The 26,752-nt window shown below is 41.1% G+C and overlaps 1 protein-coding gene across 3 annotated transcripts in view; it reads left to right on the forward strand.

Moving 5' to 3' along the window:
• The first annotated feature begins 8,548 nt into the window (after window positions 1-8,548).
• Window positions 8,549-26,752, forward strand: part of UST (uronyl 2-sulfotransferase) — a 149,520-nt gene continuing 131,316 nt past the window's right edge. Inside the window, exon 1 of one of the 3 annotated variants that reach the window (XM_072927066.1) lies at window positions 8,549-9,209. In XM_072927066.1, coding sequence (XP_072783167.1) covers window positions 8,954-9,209 — 256 coding nt within the window. In that variant the 5' untranslated portion in view covers window positions 8,549-8,953. The remainder of the gene's footprint in view (window positions 9,210-26,752) is intronic. The other 2 variants (XM_030268195.4, XM_072927067.1) reach the window with 2 other exon arrangements.

Here is a 26,752-nt window from a genome sequence, read left to right on the forward strand (position 1 = left end):
ATATGTTAGAGAAGACAGACGTTTTGGTCACTTATGTGAGCAGTACATGCAGTTATGCAGAGTGGGACAATTTTAGCTTTCCATCTTGAGAACATTTAGAGGTACAAAGCTGTCATTTGGAGGGGGAGCTTGAATGAAGATAAAAGGTACAGTTTATCCTATAACTGCTATAGGATCCACAGATGTATGGATGCTTATGATAGAACACTCAAGCCATTAACAATTAAAGTAACTATTAAAATGTAATTTTGAGTAAAATTTTTACTCTTACAGGGGCAAGCAAGCCAATCAAGTATTTGAATTTAATGGGAGAATCACACTTTTGATCCTGTATCGTAATTTCTTCCACAGCACTTGCATTTCATATACATGCAGCTCAGTGTTGTAGTTTTTTCCTGACCTGGGATCAGACACAGATGATTGCAGCAAGAATAATTCTTAATCACGTTGTGCTTGGCACAAGGAACACAGGCTGAAATCCAGAAAAGTGGAGATACAGATGGTGCAATGTGCAGATTTTGGAGCAATAGCCTTGTCCTGACACCCTTTTCTGGTTATCTGATCTGAAGGAAAGGGGAATTTACATACCATATAATCTCCATATGTATTTGGGGATTTCCATGATGCAATTCAGGGTGAGATTTACTATCCAGATGCACATCTGTCATCTCCCATCCTTAAGCCAGCATAAGACTACAAATGTAAGAGGTCTGAGGGTGTAAGCAGGGACTGTCACACACAGTCTTTGAAACACCCTGCTTTCCATGGATAAATATCATGAAATAAAAGGCAAGGCTGAGGAGAAGGCAAAATGATCTTTCTTTTGCAGTAAATTAACATTTTTAACATTAACATTAAAGTTACAAACATACATACTCTTTTTGATTTATGCTGTGAATATGGAAAAGCACAATTTAAGCAAATCTTCAAAAGATCAGTGTACTGTTCTTATAATGCAAACGACATATGGTTGACCCTGCTTGTGTTAATCGGAGATAAAAAGAAAGGGAAAAAAAAGGTGACATCTTTTGAAAGAGCCTCCCATTAGGGCAATAGGAGCTGCCTTTACAAGGTGTGATGTTGAAGTCTGGCTTAGCTCAATCAGCAGCACACGTGCAGTCCCACTGAAGCTGCTAAGGGTGCTGCAGCAAGAGACAGGGAAGTAAAACGTATTGCCAACAAAATGCCAGCAGCAACAACAGAATTTTTTTTTATTTCATCAAACAACAGAAATCAGACCAGTTTATCATAATTGTTACTGCTTTTTTTTTTTTTTAACTTAAGTCTCTAAATCAGGAGATTATTCAGCTGAAACCCCAGTATAATGAGAATATATGCTTTCTTTTTCCACAAGGATTGGAGGTGGTATGATCTAAGACTGACAACTCCAGCATCTGGGAGTGCTTAAAGCAATTCGTAGTTTTGCTCCAGTCATGTGGCTCTAGACAAAGACTGAACAAAAATCAAACTGGTTCAGAGGAAGTCCCGATGTTGAATAGGACTCAATAAATTGAGCAAGGAGACTTTGATTTATTTGCCTTTATTCATTATAAATGAATTGCATTCTTTCTTCTCTTGCAAATGCTTGGCTGCTATTTTTGTGTAAACATTCATTGTTAACTATGTTAATTACATCGTATCTTTTTATAGTCATTTTATAGATTTTATTGCTCTACTTCAGAGATCCTAAATATTTGATTTATATAGTATACTTTTTCAACAGGCATTTTCATAAGCATTATCTTCCAGATGTACTTTGCATAGTTTCAAAAGAAATGCATACCACATTCCAGAAGTACTGTTGCCAAAGAATCTAATTTAAACTTGGAAATACTTTATGATATGCAGATCTACTTTCTGCTTTGCATATTTCACATTTTAATAACAACATGAAACTGCAAGAGTAGCAAGAATTAATTACTTGAGAGCTATTCTTACTGAATTAAAAAAAATAATAAATTCCATATTTCCCACAGTTATTCTGTAAGTTGATACTGAATAAAACTCCTAATCTGACTGTACAGAATCAAAATGAAACTTTACATACAACTTCAAAACCTTCAGGTCTATATGTGTGTATGTGAAGGAAGGGGATGGGAGCCCAAGATTCTATATGTAAGCATCTGGGAAATGAGTCAAAAAACTAAGTTAGAAAAAGAAATCTCTGAGCTGTTACAATAAGATGCCTGAACCAGTCTAAGTCAGCATTTTGCACCTATAGGTACCTCATATATGTGTCTGCATACTTATATACAGGACAGTATTTTCATCTTCGAAGCTCCACTGTTTACCAGTCCCTCATGTGAGGGAGGGGGAAATTATCAGCTATTGGTATGCAGTTGGTATGTTAATCTAATTGCTGGCTTGCTGTTTTTAAATTTTGACCTTCCATTTCAGTTCTCAGCTGTGCATCACCACTCTGCAGTCTAAAGTTTGCTGATAGAACGGAGTGTCCGGCTGACCAAGTTACCTATACAGCAAATGCAAACAGTTCTGAGGGACACGTCCTCCACTGTGGCTTGGGAAGGAAGCTTGTATCCACTGAAGAATGGTGTGCTTCTGGTTTGGGGTTGGGAGCAGCAGGACATGGGCAGCCAAAGGAGGAGCAAAGGCAGTTTCACACAACGCGTGCACTGAATGGCCACCACTCTTGTCGGAGGTTAGGAGGTGAATTAGCCTGGTTCACAGGTTTCACAATAAACTGCATCTTCTGTATGAGTCCTTTTTTGTACACTGTTTTTTTCCAAAATTTGATGTGATGTATGTAATAACACCCCTGTGGCAGATTATACAAAAGCAGCCAACGCATAATTCTATTTTTGGTTAATACCAGTTTCCCAAGCGAGGGATCCCTGTTACAGAGCTTGACATTAGATGACTTCTTGATATGTGAAAATTTTTCTGAAATACTTTGATTACATCTAATCTGTCTATGAATAATTCAGTAAAATAACTTTCAGCTTGTAACATTTTTCATACATGAGGTCTGAGATGAGCTGAAAAAAACAGAGCCAAATTTACTGAGGGATTTACCCCTCTTGTTTGGACACCTGCCTTTAAAATCCTGTCTGGAGTCTGAGACTGCTAAGCACTAAAGCCATATCAGCTGTTGTTTTCCCATCCCACTAGGAATGAATTTCCTTCTTCGCTGTAAGTACAAATCACCCCTCCACCTTGCACACCACACTAGGTGTAGGATCTTTGTCTTCACCTTTGGTGGACCACTCTATTCCAGTCCCTCATAGGGACTTGTTTCCCACTTCTTTTTTAACTGCACTTTGGCTTTTCACTTTCCTTCTCCTTACACTCCCAGCCCCTTACCCCAAAACCTTAAAGCCAAACAAGTGGGAGAGTCATCTCACACTGTGACAGAGAGTGTGTTTTCAGGTCTGCCTTATTTTATAAGACCACAGTGGTCTTAGTATAATATCAGAAGTTAGAATATTAATTTTAGGAGTAGTTTTAGACATCTGGATTGGGGTTCCTTACAGACTAGGCAAGCTTCTTCATCTTCCCACCATGTTCCCAGCTCCAACACCAACACACCTCTCAGTATATTAGCTTAATTCTCCCTGAAGTTTTTCCTATGCTACAGAATATGGTGCTGTACAGGAAGCTGTAAAATATCTTACAAATTGGCTGAGGTAAATCAGTGCCAGGATGGCCCCCTGCCCACTCTGTCTAGTAGTGCTGAGAGCCCCGTGCTAACCTGTCACTGCTGCTCTCTGGTGTTGCAGTGCTGTAACACTGCGTGAGGCTGCATGCATGCACCAACTATTTTGGAGGTAGCTGTGTGTTTCTAATATATTTTGCATTTCCTGGATTTAGATATTCCTGCCTATCTACTTTAATTGGTGCCTAATTAGCACTAGTAGTGCTTTCCCCGTGTGACCTACTCCATCTATACATGTCTAAATGTGTCCAGTCCATCGTATGGTGTTACTCTCTTAACTGTCTAAACAAATGTAGCTTTTAATGGGTCTGTTGTGTGAAAAGTCATGTTTACACACTGAAAATTCTGACTTTCTATTAGTAGTTTCTGCAGAAAAACGCAGGAATTAGACTGCTATTTGAAAATCAATACAAAGAAGACACAAAGACAAAGGGAACACAGTCGGGGTGTTCTGAGTGGATATTTATGAGGGGAAAGGATTGATCATCAAGACTATATGTTATAGGGCATCCTCTTTTCTATCTAGCTTTGATTGCCCCTTCTGAATGATATGCAGGCTGACTAAAAAGGAAATCAATCTGGCTGAATTCTCTTGTTACCGATTTTCTGAGAAAATTAACCAAACAAATAAAAACAGTGGTATCAGGACTTAAGATGGCCCTGTAAGTAGTACATTGCTGGAGATAGCCAGCCATGCTAAGGGATTAATATAAATTCCTTGTGACAAATCCATCATACTCCAAGCAATATTGATAGAACATACTAAGGTAATTCCAAGTACCATTTCCATTACAAATTATAAATTTTTCTTCTGCAGTGACCTGCTCCATCAGAGTGTCACTAAATTGTATCAATCTGGCACACAAGCTCATTTCCCTGTCTTCAGATATTTGCTATCATATTTTTCACAGGCATATATATTCCTGAACCTTCCACAAAGGACAGAAATTAATACCACCAGCACAGAGCTGCAATTCCAGTTCAGCCAAGGCAGATTAAACTTGAAAGAATTCTATATGTATGAAATGAAAGAGCATGGTGCATCCTTATTTCATCTTCATCAAATTATCAACTGTTGCTGAATAAAGCAAAATAAAGCTTCCACAGTTGCCATCAATTACTCTGTTATACTCTGAACCCTTTCTGAATTGCAGAGTCTTGGAGGAATTGAAATTTGAAGTCTTTCATGGGTGCTTCCCAGATGACATTGCATTATGTCATTCTGTTATACCAGTGAACCTTTATGCAGTGAAACCTTATATCTAGATTTCTTCTATCTTCACTGTCTTGTGAAAACTAGGACCCAGTCTGTATCTTATTCCTTTCTAGTTATTTATACCTTTGCAAACTGTCAATTCTGAAATATAGCAGCTGAGAAATTTTCCTTAATGAGAATTTACTTCAAGAATTGACTTAGAAAATAATAATTTAAAAAAAAAGGTGTTCAGATGTTCCTAGGAATAAGAAAAATATGTTTTGCCTAGCAGATCTGACCAGCCAGTAGATAACCCATCCCGATCTGTCCAAATGAGTCTCTCTGCAAAGAATTGCCAGACACACAACCTCATTGCAGTCTTTATCTCGCTCGTTGAACTTGTTTCTGAATCCATGCATTTGGAATTATGATTCAGTACAGGAATATCTAGCACAGTTTCAATGTGGACTCACTTGGAAATTTTAGGCAGCTACGCTCTCTGTTCCTTTGTATGGAGAAGCATCCTCTTCCAGCCCTGGGGAAAGTGCCTCTGTGCTCACAATGTCCTCCTTGCTGCAACTATTGCAGCCAGGAGGGGGATTCAGTCTGAGCAAAAGCTGGACATAGTCTGGATGAGGTCATGGAAGAAAAAACAGATTTGGACAAAGATCTCGGAGCTGAGACCAGATCTAGAAGGGGAGGAAAAACAGCAACACAAGGTCAGGACACGCAGAGGATGAGGACTGCTGCAGAGAATACCACTCTGAAAATGATTGATTCTGTGTCTGCTAGCACCAGAGCACTCCTACATGATGTCAGGTGCATTTCTTGAACTACAGGTGGCCACCGAGTGCTCTTTTTACACTTGGTGTTAGGTTTGAGAGCCTGGGGTCTGATATGAAGTAGTTAGCATTCACAGCTGCATCTGAAGTCAAAGGGAGCTATGCCTCAAATGCACAAAGCACTGAGTCATGCTAACTCAAGGCAAACCCCAGTCATCTCAAGGCTGGCAACCAAAACTAATAGGCATATTTAACCTTAATCTCTCTGTCTTATTTCCCAATAAGTAAAATGTTGATATTCCCTACATATCATGAATGTAATTCATAAGCATTCATTGTATGCTCAAGGTAGTGTAACAATAAATGCTGTAGGAAAGCCTGCTACAATGTCAATAATTCCACATTATAAGCAGGATTAAACAGCTTTAAACAAAGCCTGAGGACATATGCTGAACAAAGAGATTAAATGTAAACTGAAAGGCTGCACAGTGTCTGCCCATGCACTCTACAAGGCAGTGCTCCTCTGAACAAAACAGTGACATCACACAATTAAAGGCTAAATTCTAAGTCATACCCTCTACAAGTCAAAACAAGCTTGTCTGAAAAGTCTTATTGGCCTACCCTTGTGTCAATACTTGACTTTTAAATCATAATATTCCTTTCATGTGCGGCTTGTGTTTTGAATTCTTAGGGGAATGTAATATATATAGAATGTAATAATTTAAGGAGATATATATATATATATATATATATATATATATATATAAATTGCTTTACACTGTGCATGCAAATTCATACTGGCTTTTTAAAAGTGGATGAGTTATAAGGGAAAAACAAAAATAGGAAAACAGTTGCATTGTATCAATCTATAGCACAAAATAAATTGTATTTATTTTCCTGAACATTGCCCTAACTAGGAATTGTAATAATAGGTGTGATAGTTCACATATATGAAAGTAAATAATTTTACAGCTAAATTACATGTTTAAGCATATGTTTCAACAACAAAGATTTTTATTTCTTCTTCCTCCCAAGAGATGGGTTGATGCGTAAGCATCTGTTGATGCTTAGAAATATGGCAAGAACTCTCCACAATACAGCCTTCCCACTTAAATTTTGCTCAATTGATTGATTGGTCTCTTTTTCCATACTTTTTTTTTTTTTTTTAATCTCTGCCTAGAGATCAAAGACATTCTTTGCAACCAGAAAAATAAAGATTTATTGATTCGCCTTACAGGTGTTGTCTGTCTTCTCATCAAAGCATCCATTTTTCTCAAACATTCAGTGTAAGAGCTTATCTGTTTCTCATCTGCAACAGCAACTATCATTATTAACCAAATCTGCAATGTCGTCATCCAAGCAAGACGGTAGATACTGAAGTATTCAAAAGAATATAAAACATCAAAACATTCATGGAAGCAGAGTATGGTAAGTAAGGCCCAAGTACTCCCTAAAAGTTTCAAAGAAATAATAATGAGAATTAAGTGGTAGCTTAATCATGCAATTAGAGTTATGACTTTATCTGGTGAAAGGCGTTGCCTAATTCTAAGTGAACTGGAACCCTAGAGGTTTTTCCCAAAGTGGGCTTATTTTTTTGTATCCTGTTACTTTCTCTTTTTCAGAAATGATATGTCATACCTCATTTTGCCTTTGCTACAGGTTTCATATGACTGTGGAGCATCTGTGCATTGATGTCGTAGAATTGTGTGACTAAAACCAAGAGATTCCTCTCCAAATTAAGGCCTGTTTTTTCAGGCAATATGAAAGTTTATTTATCATAAATAATTTTTTTTTATCAAGGAATGCAAATGGGAATGGTTCTTTATTGTTAGACTCTGTCATCGTCCTCTTACCCACATCAGCAAGATTAATTTCCTTATTTTACCCTTTGCTGCTTGTTGCCAACAAAAAAATCAAAGTCAGTAGCATAGAAGCATTTACCCAAGCCTTTCAGGGCAAGTGGCAAAAACATCTGAATGCAGTCTCCTGAGCAAAATTTCCAGCTGTAAGTGTGAAAAGATTAAGAGTCAGGTGCCCTAAACCGGAGTACTTATTTTTTAAGCCTTAAAAGGAAACGTGGCGAGTTAACACTTGGCTTCTGATTTTCAATTTTTCTTACAAATGACAGCAAATAGAATTTTTCTCTTTCTTAGAAATGAAGAGTCTCGTATGACACCATGAGCAGAATCTTGGGAAATCCCTGATTCCAGCCAGATGCATAAAAAAAATGGTGAACATAATTTACCACCCCGATCTCTCCTCCCTCCACTGCTGAGCTGGCAACACAACTACATGGGGAATGAAATACATTTTTACATCAGACAATGCCCAAGAACAAGAATAGCTCCAAATAAGCCATCAGGACACATTGGGGACATATGTTGTATAAATAGGATGAAGCTATTACACAGCTCAGCGCTGAGTGAATGCCATTCACCCACCAGTCACATGGCTGGAAGTGTCTGTCTAGGAAAAATAGCATGATCGAGTAATTAGAGACTGTATCGTAAGCCATATGTACAAGGGGGTCAAATTAAGGCCGTGTGTGCAATTTTAATTTTGTCGTTTCTGTACTGGTCTAAAGCCTTGTCCCCAGCAGACAGCAGCTCTGCTTTAATCACCCCAGCAAGGCTGCAAGGAGAAGAGTGTTCCCCTTGTCCCTCACGAACGACGTTACACGACTGTAAAGGCAGCAGACCTTAAAGCCGCGTTAGACTTTGCTCGGCACCGCGCAGCGTCCGAGCCCGGCGGGCCGGGCAGGTGCGCTGTGCCGGCGGGGCCGGAGCCCGCAGGGGTCGCTGGCGCGGAGGCGGCGGGCGCATGGCGGGACCGGAGGCCGGGCGGGCCGGGGCCGGCCGGGGTGGGCGGGCCCGGGGCCGGGCCGGGCCGGGCCGGGCCGGGCGGGGGGCGGCGGGGCCGGGCGGCGCGCAGAAGTCGGCCGCGAGTTGCGGGCGGCCGGTGGCGGAGCGCTGGCTGTAACTTGACACCGGGGCGAGAGGCCGAGCGGAGAGAGGGAGCGAGAGTGGCGGCGGAGGAGGAGGAGGAGAGGAGCCCCAGGGAGCGGGATGGTGACCACCTCCTTCCCCTCCCCTTAGCGGCGCTCCGTAGCAGCAGCAGCCGCCGCCGCAGGAGCGCCGGGGACTCTCGCCTGCCGCGGAGCCGGGGGCAGACGGCGATGGGGACGGGACGGATCCCCTGAGCTCCCGGGAACTTTCCCTGCCGCGGGCAGCCGGAGCCGGACAGGCGGATGGAGGATGCGCTTCCCCCGGCGGGCTGCGTGAGCCGGCGGCGGCGAAGGGGAGGATGAAGAAGAAGCAGCAGCACGGCGGCGGGGAATGCCCAGCGCCCTGGCCCCCCGCGGCAGCGGCGGCGGCGGGAGGGGGCCCGGGCCAGGGCGGGGGCTTGCTGAGGCGGCGGCCCCTCTCGCTGCTGCCTTTCCTCTCGCTACGCGACTATGTCTTCTGCATGGCCACCCTGCTGCTCTTCTGTTTGGGCTCCCTCTTCTACCAGCTCAACGGGGGCCCCCCGCACTTTCTGCTGGCCCTGCGGCACTGTCTGGGTAAGGGCGGCCGGCGGCGGCGGGGACTTGTTGCGGCTCTCCCTCACCCCCGTGGCTGCTGGGCTGGGGCCTCCCTCCGCACCGGGGACACGGCCGCGGGGCTGGGGCGGCCAGAGGCCGCGGCTGCGGGGCGGGTGCCAGGCGGGACGCGGCGCCGTGAGCGCCGACCCCCGAGTGGGACCGGCCGGCGGCGCCCCGGGAGCCGAGCGTGGGGCGCGCCCCGCCACAAGTTCTTGTGGCCAAAGCAGAGTCCCCTCGAGGCTTTCTCAGCCCCGGACCGCTCTGCACCCGAGGGCGGCTCTTTGCGTGCCCGGTGGCCGTGGCAGAGCGCGGTGTGCCGGCTCCTCTGGCCGCCGGGTCGGTCCGAGGCGGAGCGGAGCGGGGGCAGCGCTCGCTGCCCGCGGGTCGCGCACCGGGGGAGCTCGGGCGCTGCGCCCTGAGCTGTCAGCGCCTCCCCGCCCAGTGCTGTGCCCGGAGAGCCGAAGCGGGGTTACGGATGGCCCACAATAGAAGATGCTGATTAAAAAAAAAAACAAACAAAAAAAACAAAACCAAAAAACCCCAGATGCACTTTGTTAACCACGCATGCATCCTGGTGCAGGAGGTTGGAGGCTGGAGAGAAGGGTGTGCTTAGGAGGGTCAGCGCAGCAGCTCTCGAACACTCGAGCTCACTCTGGTGCTTTGCCACCCCGGTTGCCCGCGTAACCCCGAAGGAGCTGCCCCGGTGGAGCCCGTTTAAGCCTTCGCTGTGGCCTGTAGTTCTCACCCTCATGCTGACCGCAAGTTTTCACGTGGTTTTTCTTTGTAGCCAGTGCCCACATCGCTGAATGTTGCTTTCCTGCTCAGCAAAAAAGTTGTGTGAAAAGGAGTTTATTGTAAGATTGAGTGAGTACCTTAGGCTGGCAGGACTAATTCAGGTGGTGGTAGGACAAGGGGGAATGACTTTAAACTGAAAGAGAGCAGATTTCGTTTAGGTGCTAGAAAGAAATTCTTCACTATGAGAGTGGTGAGGTATCAGAACAGGTTGCCCAGAGAAGCTGTGGGTGCCCCATCCTTGGTATTGTTCGAGGCCAGGCTGGATGGGGCTTTGATCAACTTGCTCTAGTAGAAGGTGTTCCCTGCCCATGGCGGGGAGATGGGTTTTGATTGGAAGGGACCTTGAAGACCATATAGTTCCATTCTGTGATATGAAATAGGGACCAAAAACCGAGTGTTTCTCAGTATAGGAGGATTACTACAGAATAATTTGTGGTGCGAGTTTTTACCACATTGGCCGCTCTGCTTTACTTGTGTGTGAAGGTGAGGCTTTGGTGGTTCATGCTGCAGAAGTACAAGCCATAGGAGACAATGTTAGGTTACAAACAAAAATGCAGTTCATGTATTTCAAAAAAAATAGCTGCAGATCCTTTTCTATGTGTCCATATTTTGTGAACATTTTAAGAATACAACCCTATGTGTAGGTGTTGCTTTTCCTTATGGGAAAACTATTCCATGTCTTCAGTTAACTAGTGACAAAGTTTGGAGAGGCAGTAGGACAAGAGACAACAAACACAAGTTGCAACAAGGGAAATTCCAATGAGATATCTGGGAAAGAAATTTCAATTTGTAAGGAGTCAGGTGCTGGAACAGGCTACCCAGGGAAATTGGGATGTCCTTGCAGATATTCCGAACTCAGCTGGACAAGCCTCTGAGTCAAGTCAATTTTTCCTGTTTTGTTGGGGAAATAGAACCAGGAGAACAGAAGTTACTTCCAGATAATGTTACTCTGTGATTCTTCTGTAAGAAGTCAGTGAAAATTCAAGTGAAAGCAGGAGAAGAAAAATGCTTTGGATATTGCTTCATGAACACAACAGCAATTTTGGCTTGAGTTTTAATTACTTTTTTCCCTTTAATATTACAATTAGGAAGAAATTCCTCCACTGAAGAGGAAAATGACAAATTTTCCGCCATAGAATCACAGAATTGCTAGGGTTGGAAGGCATCTCTGGAGATCATCTCGTCTACCTCCCATCCCAAGGCAGGGTCACCTAGAGCAGGTCAACACAGGAACGCATCCAGGTGGGTTTTGAATGTCTGCAGACAAGGAGACTCCACAGTCTCCATGGGCAACCTGTTCCAGTGCTCTGCCACTTCTTGTGTTTTAGCTTATGGTCATTGCTCCTCATCCTGTCCCTGGGCATCATGGAAAAGAGTCTGGCACCATCTTCTTGGCACCCACCTTTGAGATATTTATATGCATTAATGAGATTCCCTCTCAGTCTTCTCTTTTCTGGACTAAAGAGGCACAGCTCACACTGGTAGAATATTTTGTTTGCAATTGATTGGTACTTTAGTGGGATTAAACACAATCTCTGGTTTCAGAGGAAAGTTTTTGTCAATTTTTAAAATTTTCATCTTCAGGGATAAATATTGCTTAGCTTGGGTGAAAATAGACTGAAAGAAACGTAGGGTTACTCAGTTTCTGACTTTGTGGCCTTTTGACTGCTTTTGTGGAATGGGGGAAATTAAACTAGGATCTACTACCCTAACCACTCTAGCCAGTAGTTGCATGTCTGCTGGAAGATCTTCTGAGGCCTGCAGATGAAAGGCTTGGAAGCCACTGCATCTTGGAGAATGGGTCATAATAATTTTTGTGAGGTGCTCAGCAAGTGCAGAAAAGCCTTTGTTGTGTGTGCCTGAACGTGATGAGCCCCTGGGGATGGAGTGCAATCTTACTGAAAATGTTTTGGGGTTCTTTTGAAGTGCAGGATTCTTGCAAAAGAAAGTAGACAAATCTATTAATCTCTGCTAATGAACTTCTGCACTTGTTACATGAATTAGTGTAGGAATTTCCTTTCTGTGCCTGAGTGATCTGGGATGTTAAGAAGATACAGGCTTGGCTAACATCCTGCACCAGGCTGAGAGAGAGGCAGAGTCCTCATGGCTGGCTGGAGTCCTAGTACCCACTAAGCAAGTGGTGCTGCTGCCTCTGCAGACAAGTGGGATATATTTTGGATACTGAGATGTCTTCTTGCATGCAACTTTATGAAATTACTTTATACTTCCTTGGTCTGCAGTTTCATTTGAATTGTCAGAGTTGATCCACGTGGGTGATATTGCTGAACATTTTATTTTTAAAATTTTTTAGAGTGGTATGTGCTCTTTGAGGTATCCAGCTGAGAAGGCTTTCAAATTTAGAAGAATTGTTTTTTGTAAATAGAAGGCTTATTGTCTTCCAGAGAGCTAACAGAACTGCTTGAAGGAATAGGTATTGGGCATCCTGTCCGTCCTGCTAACTACTAAAGCTGTACATGTAAATGTGTGTCTTATACAGCACCGGCAAGTGTCATGACATTAAAAAAAAAAATAAACTGTTTCCCCCCCCTGAAGCCACAGCTACAGTATATATGTATAAGCAATTATTTCCTTGTAGTCCTTCCAACCCACAATTTATGGTGTTAAAATTCTCATCTCCAAACAAAAATGAGCAGTTTGTAAACCATGTTTGCAATGTGAATGTTGCAGTTTCCCTCACTGTATTTAAATCTACAGAAACCAAGGAGTTGCCTAAAGAGGATATTGATTTCTCTATTTTGTGCCCTCCATAGTGTGAAGGTGTCTTGTCTGACTTCAGGGGTTTTGTTTGCATTTGCAAGTTTCAGTGCATTGCTCATGTTTAGTTAGGTTATTGTGAGGGGAATGCGTGGATTTTTTTACCTCAGAACTTGAAAGGAAGTTCTTGAGCAACAACACAAAACTTCAGTAGTGATCTGGACAGAAATCACACCTGCATCAGGCAGGTGTGTGCATAAAAGAAAATAATGACAGTGTGAAAACACTTGATTTGAAAAACTTTTTCTTTTTTTTTTTTTTATTAGGCCTGCATCATATGCTGTGGAGGAGGTATACATTTATTTTCAAAGGAAAGAAGTGTGAACATTTGCTAGTTCTATTAACTTTCCTTTGGAGGTGGGGAAGATGAATGTGTTTTCAGAATATTCAGACTATTAGTAATTTTTTTTCTCTCCCAGACCAGCTTGTCTCATGTCTTGTCTATATATGCCTCTTTTTGTTTGGTTGCCATACTGATTGGAGAGAATCTTGGAAAAACATTATGGCAGTTTGTAGGGTAGACAATCGCTGTAGTCAGTATCTCCACTTGACATTGTCATTTCTTCTATTTTATAGTGGAGTCATCCTGAATAAATGAGAGGAGAGTAGTAGATATGAGGCTGTGTTTTGTTATTTATCCTGTTCTGACTTCAAGCTCACAATAATTCAGAGTTTAGAAGGTCTGTGGAAAGGTGGTGGTTTCTGCTGTCTGTTCTGGATGTGGCTCACAGTGAGAATTTCAAGTTTCACACGGCAGTCATCCCATCAGGAGGGATCTAGAGTCCTGTTTTTCAGCATGAAATTATTGGGGAGGGCATAGACATATGTGAGTTATTTCTGAAGAATCAGTGGAAGATACTTAAAAATGGATCTGTTGCCAGTAGGCTTAAATTTGCTATATCGGGGTGCATACCAGTCCTGGACCAAAAACGAGCTCCAAAAAACAGGAAGGTTTAAAAACTGACAGGTTTTCCAGTAATGAACTGCAGCATTGGGATTTGCATAAATGAGGTCTTGCTTGTTGAATCTGCCAAGGTAATCCTGGAGTTGAAAACCAACTCCAGCAGTGAAAGGAAGTGAGAAGAGTCTTCCCTTAGATGCGTAAGACACAAATCGTAAATCTTGGATGGCCCAGTGGCTTTTGGGGAATGTGCTATGGACTCCACTCCCCTGCAGTGGTTTTACATTGCTTTATTCTCTTCTGCTTTAACTTGTGATTACAGAAATGAGAATTTCTAAGGGCTGGTAGCAACCCTCTAATGGCTAATAAAAATGTAAAGCCTTTGTATCTTCAGTATTTGCTGTGCAAACATGTTGTTCATGTCAATTAAAACATTTCCCCTGTTGAACTTGCCAGGAGCCTGTACAACAAGTATACTGGTTTGGTTGCATGTGAAAGTTGCCTTGTCCTGTGGTTTTGCAAGGCAAAAGTCTTAAGTGTCCACTTATGTTCCTCAAACAATTTCTGTGTTGCTCTCCCTTGTCATGACATTGAAAGTTCTCAGGTATTTTGGCCAAGATGGGCCTGGTAGCTTTAAAGTTGTTTTTATTTTGGGCACATTAGGGAATATAAGCATAAAAGATGCAGAAAGAAATCTGAGTATTTGGGGAGGTGGTTACAAAAAATCTTCAAAATATTTAAAATGAAACAGCAAGTGGAAGTTCTTATTTAAACTGAGTTAGTATGAATTGGTTTTATTTTGGTAGGGTGTTGTTGGTTGGATTTGCTTTTTTTTTCTGACCTATCTGATTTTTTCCTGTTAACCTATTAAGAGAGGGAGAAAAAAGAAAACCTGGCTATCCAAAGAAAACAGTTAAAGTAAGTGTCAGTGTTTTGTATGCAAATTTTTTATAAGCTGTAGAAGGGAGGGACAACAGTAGGGGTTTTTTCAGAGGAATTGATTGGGTTTTTTATTCTGGTAATAATGCATTTATATATAGAATGATGTAAAGTGCAGAACTCTTCAGGGCAAGCTTTTCTGAAAAACAGAAGCACCTACCATGCTTTGTTTTTGCAGGTAGACAGCATGCTGCCTTTACATGGCCAAAAAGGGTTGTGTCATGCAGTTTTGTTTTGCATATACATGGATCAGGAATCCTTTACATTTTTGAGGGCCCTTCAGGTGCGTGAGTAGGGGAAACACACTCAAGGAAAGACAGTCAGGTCTGTAGGTGAGACTGACTGTGGTATCACAATACCCATTTCTGAGATGCCTAAGCTTTTAAAAAGGCCTGGGTTATGTTCTTATTCACAATTTTGTTTTTCTTATTGTTCTCAAAAGAGACAGCTCTTCTGTACTCTAAAGCATTTTGATTTTGGTCTGACTTCTCAGAGGATTATTTAGTTGCAATACATGTGGAATTATTTACATTTCAAAATTCATTAACATTGTAGGGAACTGAAAGGTCAGTTTGGAAGCTGCTTCCTAAAAGCCATGCAAAGAGATGATCTGACCTAAATCACAAGTCTATATGTGACTGTATCTTTCTTAATTAGCTTTCTGTCCTCATTGAACTTCCTCATTTTGCTGTTGTGAAAGCCCTGTTTTATCTTTTAGATAAAATGTATCTGGACTTCCATTTAGGTTGGTGAACTCTCCAATTATAAGTGAGCTTCTTTGGAAGACAAAAGAGGAGCTTCATCTCCAAGTAGCTTTTGTTAAAAGACGGCTCATCACTCACAGCTTGTCTGATGGTAAGATTAACAAAGCTTTGCCTAACATAAGGTGATGTCAGGAAATACTCTATGGAGAACTAGAATGCATCTAATTTTACAATGAAGGTCAAAAAACTCAAGCCTTTTCCTTTCAAAAAGATTGAGCTGTCTCTGGACTACATTGTGCTGGCTGGCTGAAACACTCTGTACAGTAAAGTCATAGCAAAAAGTGCTTGTGCAGATGTGTTGTGATAATATACTAAATATGTTTGGAAAATTGGATAGCATTTATTCAGCAATGTATTTTCTGCTTTCAAAGTCAGACTCCAGTCTGGGAATCAGGAATTGCATATTAGGTGTCTGTGTACATGTTTATTTTTCATATTGTTCACTTTGTCATTTGACAAGGGATTTAAAGAATTCTTTCAGTCCCAGATGAGAGGGAATAGTACTACAGCTTTTTCAAAAACTTTATTTGGTTTACTTTCAGGTTATATGGCAGTGTGGTATATACACGTGTGAGAAAAGTCTGCTGATTAAATGGGATGTTTGAGTTGGGCCTGAGGAGATGAGAGAGTCTTCAGTTCTCTGCCCTGACAGACTTCATGTGACATTGAACAAATTGTGTAGAAATTCTCTCTAACCCCCTTTTGTCCAAATGACATTTTGAAGATCAATGTGTGACAGAGTAGGATAGTCTGAGATAATGTGGTGGTCATAGCCACAGAAATACTGAGAGGAAAAAGATGCTTTTGATAAACCCTTTTGTTGTGTACAGGCTTTGGCTGCGTCAAAGAGATAAGGCAGATAGTGTTGGAAGGGAGCTCCTGCACAGACTCAGGCAAAGTCAGTGGTCCAGCTGCTTTTCTTTCAAGGGTGTCACCACTGTTGGCTATCACAGTCTCTGCTCAGTTTTACTTCAGGAATTATTATATTTGGTTTCCAGAGCCTCATCAAAGGGTTTCAATTTTTAGATGTGTCCTTATCTAGAAGACTTCACGTCCACAGAAGTTACCAAATAACTTATTTCTTGTTACCCGTGGTGCTGCTTAGACTTGATTTGTGAAAATGCGGTTTCTTGAAGCCTTGTTCATCCTAAGTGAATGGCAGGTTCTCTATTGGAGAGTAGTCAGCCAAAAGGGATTGACTATTAGCAGGAAAAAAGTGGTTGTTGCAGTGATTCTTATATTTTCATACCAAATTAGGGAGAAGGAAGGTTGCTTACTTGGGGTTTTACAAAGACTGATAAACATTCAAGGGTGCTAGAATGAGAGACTGTAGCAAAAGTAACTCCTACAGAAGCTACAACACTTCATGCTCTCTGGGGAAAATAAAGGCTATTTCCCCCCCCTTGCCACTAGTAAGAGATTTGAGATTAATTAACCTCTGTGCTATCTCTAATGGCACTGATGCCTCATAAAAACTATTTTGAAATCAGTGATGTCAAAATCACCTGTGATAGTAAGTGGAAGTTCTTAGTTCATTATTTAAGCACAGGGCTCTTTTAGCAAAGTTTGTAGAATGTACGATGAAGGTGTAATGGAAGGAATTTGATTTTACATGATTTTTGGTGGGAACATTCTGTAAAATGGTTGAGCAGGTATCCTTTTTTCACTCAGCCTCCAGATGGTAATTGGTCCTTTCTCTCACATCATTTAAATTCATATGTTAATAAAAAGTGTGTCTGCTGTCTCTTGTGTCTAGGAAAAATCTGGGGTTACTGAAGTTGTTTGAGTGTATTTTATATGATAATCACCACATTTTTTGCACATAAATTTTGAGCACGTAAGGAAGCTCTTCTTTCAGGGTTGTTTTCTTAGTTTCATGTGCAAGTACTTGTCCACTGTAGCTTCTGTCTTCTGTAACCCGTTCAAGAGGAACTGGATGTTTTGTTTTCATAGCTGTCCCTCTCTGCAAAGACAGGTTTTCAGGTAAGATGTTAGAGTTTGTTGTCATCTTGGACTGGGCAAACAAGGCTGTTGTATGGGGTTTTTTTAAGTTGCGACTTTGCACCTGCTGCTGACTCCTGTGAGCTCTGGTTTAAATTGCAGTGATGTGAAAGGAAGCCTTGTGTTTGCTGTTACAGGTACAGCCAAGGGGGTCAATAACCACACTGTGCTCACATGAGTGTGGGTGAAGCACACTGTAAAAATCAGCTATTGCATTGTTATGTGGGGCAGATAACTTCTGAGAATATTTCTGTTTGAGTTGTCTCTCCTGAAGGACTGGGGAGCAGGGGGAGATCCTCCTATCCCCCTTCCATACTTGTGCTGGTTTTGGTGGTTTTTTTGCTTTTTTTTTTTTTTTTTTTTTTTTTTTTTTTTGGACCAGTAAGTTTTGAAGTTAGGGCTTGCAAGGGTCTGGGTGCTGCTCATTCATACCATGGGGGCAGGGAAGGCCAGAATCCTTTTGAAGTTGGCAAGAATTAAGTACCTCTTTGAATATTGCTGTAAGATTCATGGTCCTCTCAGCTATTTATCTGCTTTTCTTGTCTCATCAGTGAGGGGAGAGAGCCATTTCCAGGCCATTATAGTTTATTATAGACGTGATACAGTAGGACCAGCCCTTTTTGGAGATGTCGGTTGTCTATAATCTGTTAATGTTAAGTTAGAAGGAAACACCAAGCTGGGATAGGCTGACACGGCCTTTCCCTGGGCAGCAGGACCTGATCTTTCTGGTATAGCAGTGGCTCCTCAAGATTTTAGCTTATGTTTTTGACTTTTTTTTATAATTTTCAAGTGAAAGCTGTGGAAAGTGATGACATGATTTTTTTTTCTTTTCCACCAAGAAATGTTTCCTCATCATTATTGGTGAGCAGACAAGTAGATTTTCAAACATAACTTGTGTTTATATAATGAGGCATTTGTTTTTCCTTGTTTTAGAATCTGGGTTAGAGGATGTTTGGAGACTGGAGGGGTGGATAGGAAGTGGAGAGCAATTATTTGACTGAAATTTATTTTACTCTCTTGCTCTTTAGAGCTGCACTGAGGGAAGCAGACCCTTTGTGTTGAAAATGGGTGTTCAGCTTTGTTTGTAAGCATGGGAGCACAGTGATTAGGTTTGTGTTACGGTTTCTGAGTACTAATGCTTTAGAAATAGACATTTGGATGCTTGCCAAGGCTTGCTACTTATCATACTTAATGATTCAGAGTAGAAGTCATCAGGAGACTGGATGGAGATCATAGTGCCTGTGCCTATTTGAGTGGAGAAGCATTACGTCTCTGCCATAAGTAAATAGCATGTTTCAGCACCCCTGAGAGTGTTTATTTTAAAAACCTCTGCTGATCAAGTGGATGGCTGGTTCAGTTTAATGTAGCTGCCCCAGAGAGAGGATGCCAGCGTAACATTGTATCATACAAGGTTGCTAACTGCTAGCAAGTGACAGTTCTGGGAGATGAGGTGCTGGTGCCTGGATTAGTAGTTGCTAGTCAAGGAGATTTGATTTATTATTTCCACTTTTTTGTTTGTTTGGTTTTTTATTATTATTTTTGTTTTTTGGGTTTTTTTGTTTTCCTGATGTGGAATATCCTGAGTATTTCTGGGAGAGGACTTGCTCCTTATAACTCTTCTTGTACTTTACTAATAGATGTTTCCGAAATAGAACAGAGTTGTTAGAATAAGTGAATGTTTCTTAGCATTGGCTTAATTACTGCTGGAAACTATTGTGAGGGTTCTGTCATTGCTTGGCCTTTGAATGTAATGGCAGATTTCTTTGGATGATACTTTGATTTTCTCAAAGATCTTTATATGGTGTTTTAGCCCAGATTTCAAAGCTTGCTTTTGAAATCCAAATTCCAGTTGCATGTCTTTTTACCTTGTAAAATACCCTAAGATTTGGGAATTCTTGTTCAGATTAAAGCTTGAATTGTTTCTCTGAATGTTCTGTGTTTTGTTTTTTTTTATTCTATTCAGATTATAAAGTTTTATGCTTTTCCTTCATGGCAGTGTCTTGTGTTGAAATGGGCATGAGTCCTGAAGAGGTTGAGGCATGAGAAGTCTTATGATATTGTTTCAGAAAGAGTTTGAGAATTATCTCACAATATACAATTCTGGATTGAATTTCAGAAGACAGTAATTTTGTGAATGTTTACAGTAAATTATTAATATTTATGCCTCTGTTTATCTCATGGCAGTTAGGAGGAGATTACATCAATATTTGCCATACTTAATGCTGTCTTTTTGTTCAGTCTTATTTTTTGTTCTCTATTACCTTCTTAAGGACTTCTTTTGCCTTCTGCTGTCCTTGTATTTACAGATAGTTTCCCATTCCTTTTGTTACACTATTCCTCTATAACACCAAACCTTGTTTAGCAGATGATGATTCTCCAATCATGAATTGCTGGTGATCATATTTCCTTCAACTAGGTTTTCTTTCTTCAGTGGCTTGCATCATAGAGCAAATACTCTTGCCTTTTTTGCTGGCCTACATCTAGAGAAGAGCCACCTGAATCTCTGCATTGAAAATCAGAAAAAAATGGGATCTGAGAAGTGTCCCATATGCAGACCATGCTTTTGCCTTCTTAAAATGTAAGGAAAAAGGCTACTGGGGTGTTGTAAAATACACAGAAAGATCTTGGAGAAGCGATGTTGGTAGACCTCCTCTGTACAAATTTTATGAGATTACAGGTAGAAATTGCATTTAGATTGGGCAATACAGTGTCAAGAAGAAGTTGTTAAATAGGAGAGAACTATAGGGGGAGCAGGGGACAGACAAGTGTCTTGATTAGAAAAAGTTATACAAGATTTAAACTGTGCATGGCTTGTCTGTAACACCTTTACTCCTTGTTTCAGAGGTTCTCTCTGCAGTCAGCAGGGACAGACAGTGGTATCTCCAAAGACTAACTCAGGCTTCTTATGTGTCTGTGGTGGCAGAACCCCTAACTTAAGCACAAAGAAATGCTTGAAGTTTGGTGGGAAGGATGTGAGTTGTTATGGTACTTATTCTGAGAAAGACTCATTGATGACCAGTGGTAGGCTTCCAAAAAGAAGTGGGGGAAGGATGGGGAGGGGAGAGAGGAGCTGGGAAGTTGCACTAGAAAGATTTTTGAATATAAAGGGCATCAGTTCATGTCAGTGTGTCATTGAAAGCTGAGTGCTTAGGATGCATAAAATAATGACTACATAAGGCACTGGAAAAACAGCACCGTGGGTGTATCTGTCCCTGCTTGATGGGTGGATTTGGTACCATATTTGTTTCTCCCTAAATCTTGCAGTTCCATGGAAATGGTGTGTGACAACAGCTTTGATATGATCTGAAATGTTGCAGCAGATATTGTAAGGCAAGGGCTGCAAAATTGCTGACTTCTCAGTTCCTTTCATGTCTGCAGCTGATTGTTCTTTTCCTAGCAGAACTCCCCATACAAATGTGCAGATTTCTTTTGTGTTGCCTGTTGGGAGATAGCACAATAAGAAAATTAGGGTGAATAGCAAAACAGCAGAGCCTAAACCTTATCACCTGTTTATCTGAGGCTTTTTTTTCGTTTATCTGAGCGTTTTTGTGTAAGGGGGGTTGGGTTGGTTTGGGGCTTTTTTTTTTTTTGAGGGGGAGAATTGTTTTTATGAAGTAGTGATTTTCAGAAGTGTGATTAAATGAAATTTGAAATAGAAAATGCTTCATTGTCTAACTGTGAGCTCTCTCCCTTGTCTCACTATTAATGAGCAAAACCTATCACTTAAAATCCATTCAATGATATTTTTCTGGGGAGTCAGTCAAATTCAGCATGAGTTACTTAATCTTCTGATGAGCAGCCTTAATTCATTAGGCTTGTTGCATTTTCCCTGTCTAGTTTTGAATCTGATACTTGTCTCATCTAATCAATGAAGCAAATTTTGGCAAAGCTCTGTGATTCTTTATAGCTCAGCACTTGTCTGTTTTTTGCACTGTGCTACATGGAAACAGCTGACAGCTTCAGTTCTTTTTCCTCTGAAACTCTTTGGTTATGAATTTTAGAAGCTGAAAGGCTTTTAAGTAGCATATAGTATCTTTCACCTTCTGACCCCAGCTCAAATACAGCTGAGGCTGGCAGTAACTGGATCTTATTACAGTGCTGAGGTGTTCAGTTGGCTGTGTGCAGTAGGTTCATTGATGTGGCTGTGACACTGCCACTCCCCTCTTGGCTCTGCTGGCTCAAGGATACTGCATGTCATGCCAATGAGAGAGTGTGCGGCACCAGTGGAGGATCCAATGGCTTTTATGTGGTAGGGATCCGGCACTTTTCTCCCTCTTTCTAAATGTGCTGTGGCTCTAGTGATGGTGTATATGCTGCTCATGCTTCGTGCAAGAGGACCTGAGATTCAGAAAGATTTTAATGAGGGTTACAAGGCTTGGGGGTGGGAGGGGAGGCATGGACCCAGCTGTCCTCAAGATAAGAGCTGTGCCTGTGTGTTGAATTTCTTTGTACTACTCTGCTGCATAGTTAGGCCTGTTTGTTTGGAGCTATTGTATCAGTGATACAAAAAAAGGCAAGCCTGAAATTTTCTTCTCAAGTGTCCTAAACAAAGAAATTTTTCCATCATCTGTAAGAGTGTCCTTCTTGCTTCCTCTTCACTCAGTCACTACTGACTGGAGAGTACAACTCTGTTTTTTTATCCTCGTGCCCCAGTTTTCATCTAGTATGTCAAAGAGGAAGAAAATTATTAAAGCTTTTTATATCATTTAAAGGGCACAGAGAGGTGATATGTCTTTGGTGTGATTTGCCTGATTAATAGTAGTATCAGAAACGGGGTTATGATTCTCTGCACTCTTAGAAGGGCAGGGATTTTCCCAGAAACCTGTGCATCATGTCCAACAAAACACTCATACTCAGCAACACAGAAATACTTCTACTCGCCCTTACTTCAGCACTTGCCTGCCTCTCCTGGTTGGAGAGGTTTGAGTTCATTCAGTTTGTGGGCTTTTTATCTCTACACTGTCCCTGAAAAGTAATGAAGTTGTTTTTCTGAGGGGACTTCTGAGGCATAAGGTAGTTCAGGGAAGTATGAAAACAAGTCTACCAAACTGTATGCAGCTTTTGCCCAGCAGAGCCTCCATCCAGCCCAGGCATAGAAACTCATATTTTCCTGTCTTTGAGGAGCAGCATTTTAGAGTCTTTCTTCACCCTGTTTCCCTCAGCAGGGAAGCCTGCTCCTGCAGAACTGTGTGTTGGGCTTGACTCTCAAAATGACAGGGAAGCATGTGGGAGGGAGTGATAGCTGGGAAAAGAAAAAGTGGGGTGAGAGAAGCAGAGGTTGCTGGGCAAAACTTTCCTGATTTAAGCTAGAAAAGCATACCTTTTAATGTATTCTGCCTAAAATGAGCTTGTGAGAGACGGGAATAGTACTGGGGGAGCAGACAAGTGATAAGTGGCGTATTAAAGAACCTATACCTATTGAAAAGTATTTCTTGCTCCTTTCTGCAGCTGTCTTCAACACCTTTGTGGAATTTGCTCACCAAAGCCTCTACCGTGAGTGGAAAAAGTTGTATTTGTGACACAAGTAGATGTTAAAACAGCTGCTCTATACAGACAGCACAGCTTGAAAGCTGTATAGTCAGCTTCAGAAATGTTTCCTTAACTTAGTCTTAATAAAAATATTAAAAATATTTTTAATACAAAGGAGCTCATAATGCAAGGGAGTTGATTTGCTCAAGTAAATTTTATTCATCTGTTAAGCTCTGTGATTATTTTCACTGAAATTTTACATCCACATTTTTACTTCATTAGAAAGTAATGGTTGCATTGTATGAGAAGAATGACCAGAGAACCTGTTCTTGCACTCTAACAGAATCATTACCATGCCACGAGCACAAAATAATTATGAAACTGAAGGCAGATTAGTTGAATGGCTGCTGCTCTTGCAACATGATTGTTTTGGCTTGCAAAGCCTGAAAACAGAAAATTTTCATACAGACTACTCTGGATCCACATCCAAGCTTGAAATCTAATTGTTGTGAGAAATAAATGTGCTGATCTCGGGCAATTGCTTTGCGAATATGGTCAGCATCAAAGAAAATAAGAAACCCACACTGATTAAATATATAGTTAAGTCTGAGATAAAAATGACAGGTTTAGCTATTCAGCTAAATATAATATGTAATATGGCCCTGGCTAAAAATATTTCCTTGCTCATACTCTATAAATAACATTATAAGTATGGTTTATACTTTCTCCAAACACCCATTTTTCACTTCTGTTCTAGAGTGTTTGCACTCCTTATCTCTGACTGCACTGGGTCTGGCAAGGCATCTCCTATTTTCAGTGAATCTCTTTTACTTGCTTTAGTGAATGGTTCATGCATTGCAGAATGGGGAGCCTTTAGTTCCTGATGCCACACGAGCAGTGGGATTTCTAAGTGCAAGCCTGTATGTTGCATTTGGTCCTATTGCACAGAGCCCTGCAATACTGTGCCAGTCATAGCTGTGGGTTGGCAAATGCTCCTGCTCAGCTGGGAAAGGAGGTGGGAGGCAAGAACAAGGAAGAGGAGAATAGCAAGCATTCTTTCACTTTCCTTCCTTCACTGTGTTTATGGACACTTAGAACAAAGTGGTGGTAGCACTAATGTGTTCAACCTCCTGAAGCCGCACTCACTAGCGAACCACAAAAAACAGTTTAGAGGAAGTATAAACTCATGGAATGTTCTTTTCTGTTCTCTCGTGTGTACTGTAATTTCTTTGAGAAATAAAAAGAATTGCTTTACTGCTTTAATGCTGGAAAGAAAAATAGTTTAGAATTGGGAAAGTTTGTAGTTGGCCACGGAAGTCAGAGTTTGCATTGATGGTTCTTATGTTAGTCTTACCAACTTCAGTGACATGAAAATTAGGCTCCTACTAAGAATTACGGTTCAGTAGAGCCTGATATTTATTTTCTTCTACTAGAAATAATAGTGTGTGACCAAAGTAGGGTTATTATACTGGCATATCTTGAAATTTCTTAGAATTTGCATTTCATTATTTAATATTATTTTATTTATGTAATTCTGTCTAATGTTTGTTTTATTTGGAGATCAGTCTGTAGTGCCATATTTTCTTTCATAGGAGGAGGGCATGCTAGATTTGTTTCATGAATAGTAATATTTTTCCTGCATGTGTTTTAGTGTAGAGGTAGTTCAGACCTTAAATGCTGTGTTACTATAGGATTTTTTCTGTAGGAGAAATAAGATATAGTCCCCTTTTAGGGAAAACAAAATCAGTAATAGATGTGTGAGAATATAAAAGTAATATTCTAGCTTACACATAGTTTTATCAACATGGTAAGGATGCCAGGATGCTTTCTTCCTTACCTTGCTTGTACGAATTTGTGTCCTCCTGGTAGAGTAAAAATGAATAAAGAATTAAAACACTTACCACTGGATCCCCTTTATCTGTGAGGTTCAGATGAGACAATTCTGATGTTTCTCTTGCATCTGTGGTAATAGATAGCTATTATTGAGCAAGGATTGGAGTAGTTAATAAGTTCTGTAGATAAGAAGAGTTAAATAACCCAGTAGATTGATCCAAAATACTGTCTATGTATTTTATACAAGTTCTTCTCAAGGTGGAAATGGCCAGGTTGAATGTAGATACCAATGTACCTATGAAGAAATTGATATGATGTGCTGTTGAAAGTAACTTTGATTTCTCTGGGTGTCCTCCCCTTGGAATTTGGGATCTCGGGCAGCAATGAATGTGCTTTGTGCTTCCAACTGCTTAAGTATTTTCATGATTTATTGCCAGTGAACTCACTAATGGCTTTCTGATAAGCTCTCTATTGAATTCACCCTGGGAGGGGTACAGAGACATTGTTTGAGTGTGCAAGGATGGGCTTAGGACAGCCAAAGCTCACCTGCAGTTAAATCTAGCAAAGGATGCAGAGGGGAACAAGAAGGGCTCCTACAACTGTATCAGCAGCAAGAGCAAGGAGAATGAGAGTCTGCTGCTGAACATGGCCTCAGAAAAGACTGAGTTACTTAAAGCCACCTCCACCTCAGCTTTAATGGTGAGATTTGCCTTCAGAAACCCCAGGCAAGGAAGACCCATTGCCAGGGCCAGATTGTTCCCATTACTATCCAGAGTGATGGGACAGGAGACAGTAGTGACAGGTTGAAATACTGAAACACCAGAAAACCCTTTTCATATGGGGGTAATTGAACACCAGCACAACTTTGCCCAGGATATGCAAAATAATTCCTGATCACCCTGGTCTGGCTGGCTTCACTCTGCACAGGGGATTGGAGTGGACCTCTACTGAGGTGCCTTTCTGCCCCACTGCAGTGGAACTGTGTGCCTGGGATTTCGTGGCATATGCTGTCCTTTTAGAAACTTGGTTAGAGGTAGGAGTGAAAAGTCAACTCTAGTGTAAAGTGTGGAACATGGTAAATATGTTGGTGATTAGTGCCAGTTCTAGGAACAGAGGTTGGGTCTTAATGTCAGTCTCAGTGTGAAGGAGATTGATATGTCAAAATTGCACGTCACATTTATGAATCACTTGTAAGACTTGAATTTTTTTCCAGGACTCTGGAAAATTATTTTCTAGGAACTGATTAATTATGCAAGAACATAATTTTTGTGTTGCAAAAGGAAAGGTAAACTACCTGGCTGCTAACTGTATAACTTCAGACACTACAAATCTTACTTGCTAAGTAGTAAGCTAAAAGGTGGAATATGCTGCTGCAAACTTTTCTTGATCATGGTGTCCTTTGTATAGGTTTCTTTTAGTGGCAGTGTGAAATCTGCCTCTTGTCTTGCATCGTGTCATTCTCAAGGAAGGAGATACAGTGAGTGGCTAAAGAGAAAAATAAGTAGTGACTTTGGTAAAAACACATGAGTTTGCTTTATGCACAATTAAATATCCTGTTGGATTTTAGCCTAGAAATCAGGAGAATGTATGCTTCTAACATACTGTAGTTGAAAACATTTAGAAATGGTGTTTTATTAGCTTCTGTATGTATTCTACAGAAATAAGTTTTTCCAAAAAGAGTCTTGGATGATGTCTGAATGTGAGGGAGAGAAAGAATGGATAGCTAATCCAAGAGAGAATGCATATGGTTGTGCTGGGGAGAGAATGCTCTTTAGCAATGCTGGTTGTCATTTACTACTTTTAGCACAATTCCTTTTTCCCCCCTTCGTGGTATGTTTTCCCTCTTGGGTCAGTAGGAGAGCAGTTTCTTAGAACAGGGAAGTAGAACAGTAAATCCATTGTGCCTCTAGGATGTATTAACTTCAAAAGATATGATGCCTCAGTCTCCTAGTGAAAGATAGACATAATCTAGCCTGCTTGTTTGTTGGATTTTTTCCCTTCTTACTGCAATGTGATTTTATCTTGCCAAGGCATGGTCTAATTCT

Source organism: Taeniopygia guttata, chromosome 3 (genome assembly GCF_048771995.1).
Source record: "Taeniopygia guttata chromosome 3, bTaeGut7.mat, whole genome shotgun sequence".
In the NCBI taxonomy this organism is placed as follows: domain Eukaryota; kingdom Metazoa; phylum Chordata; class Aves; order Passeriformes; family Estrildidae; genus Taeniopygia; species Taeniopygia guttata.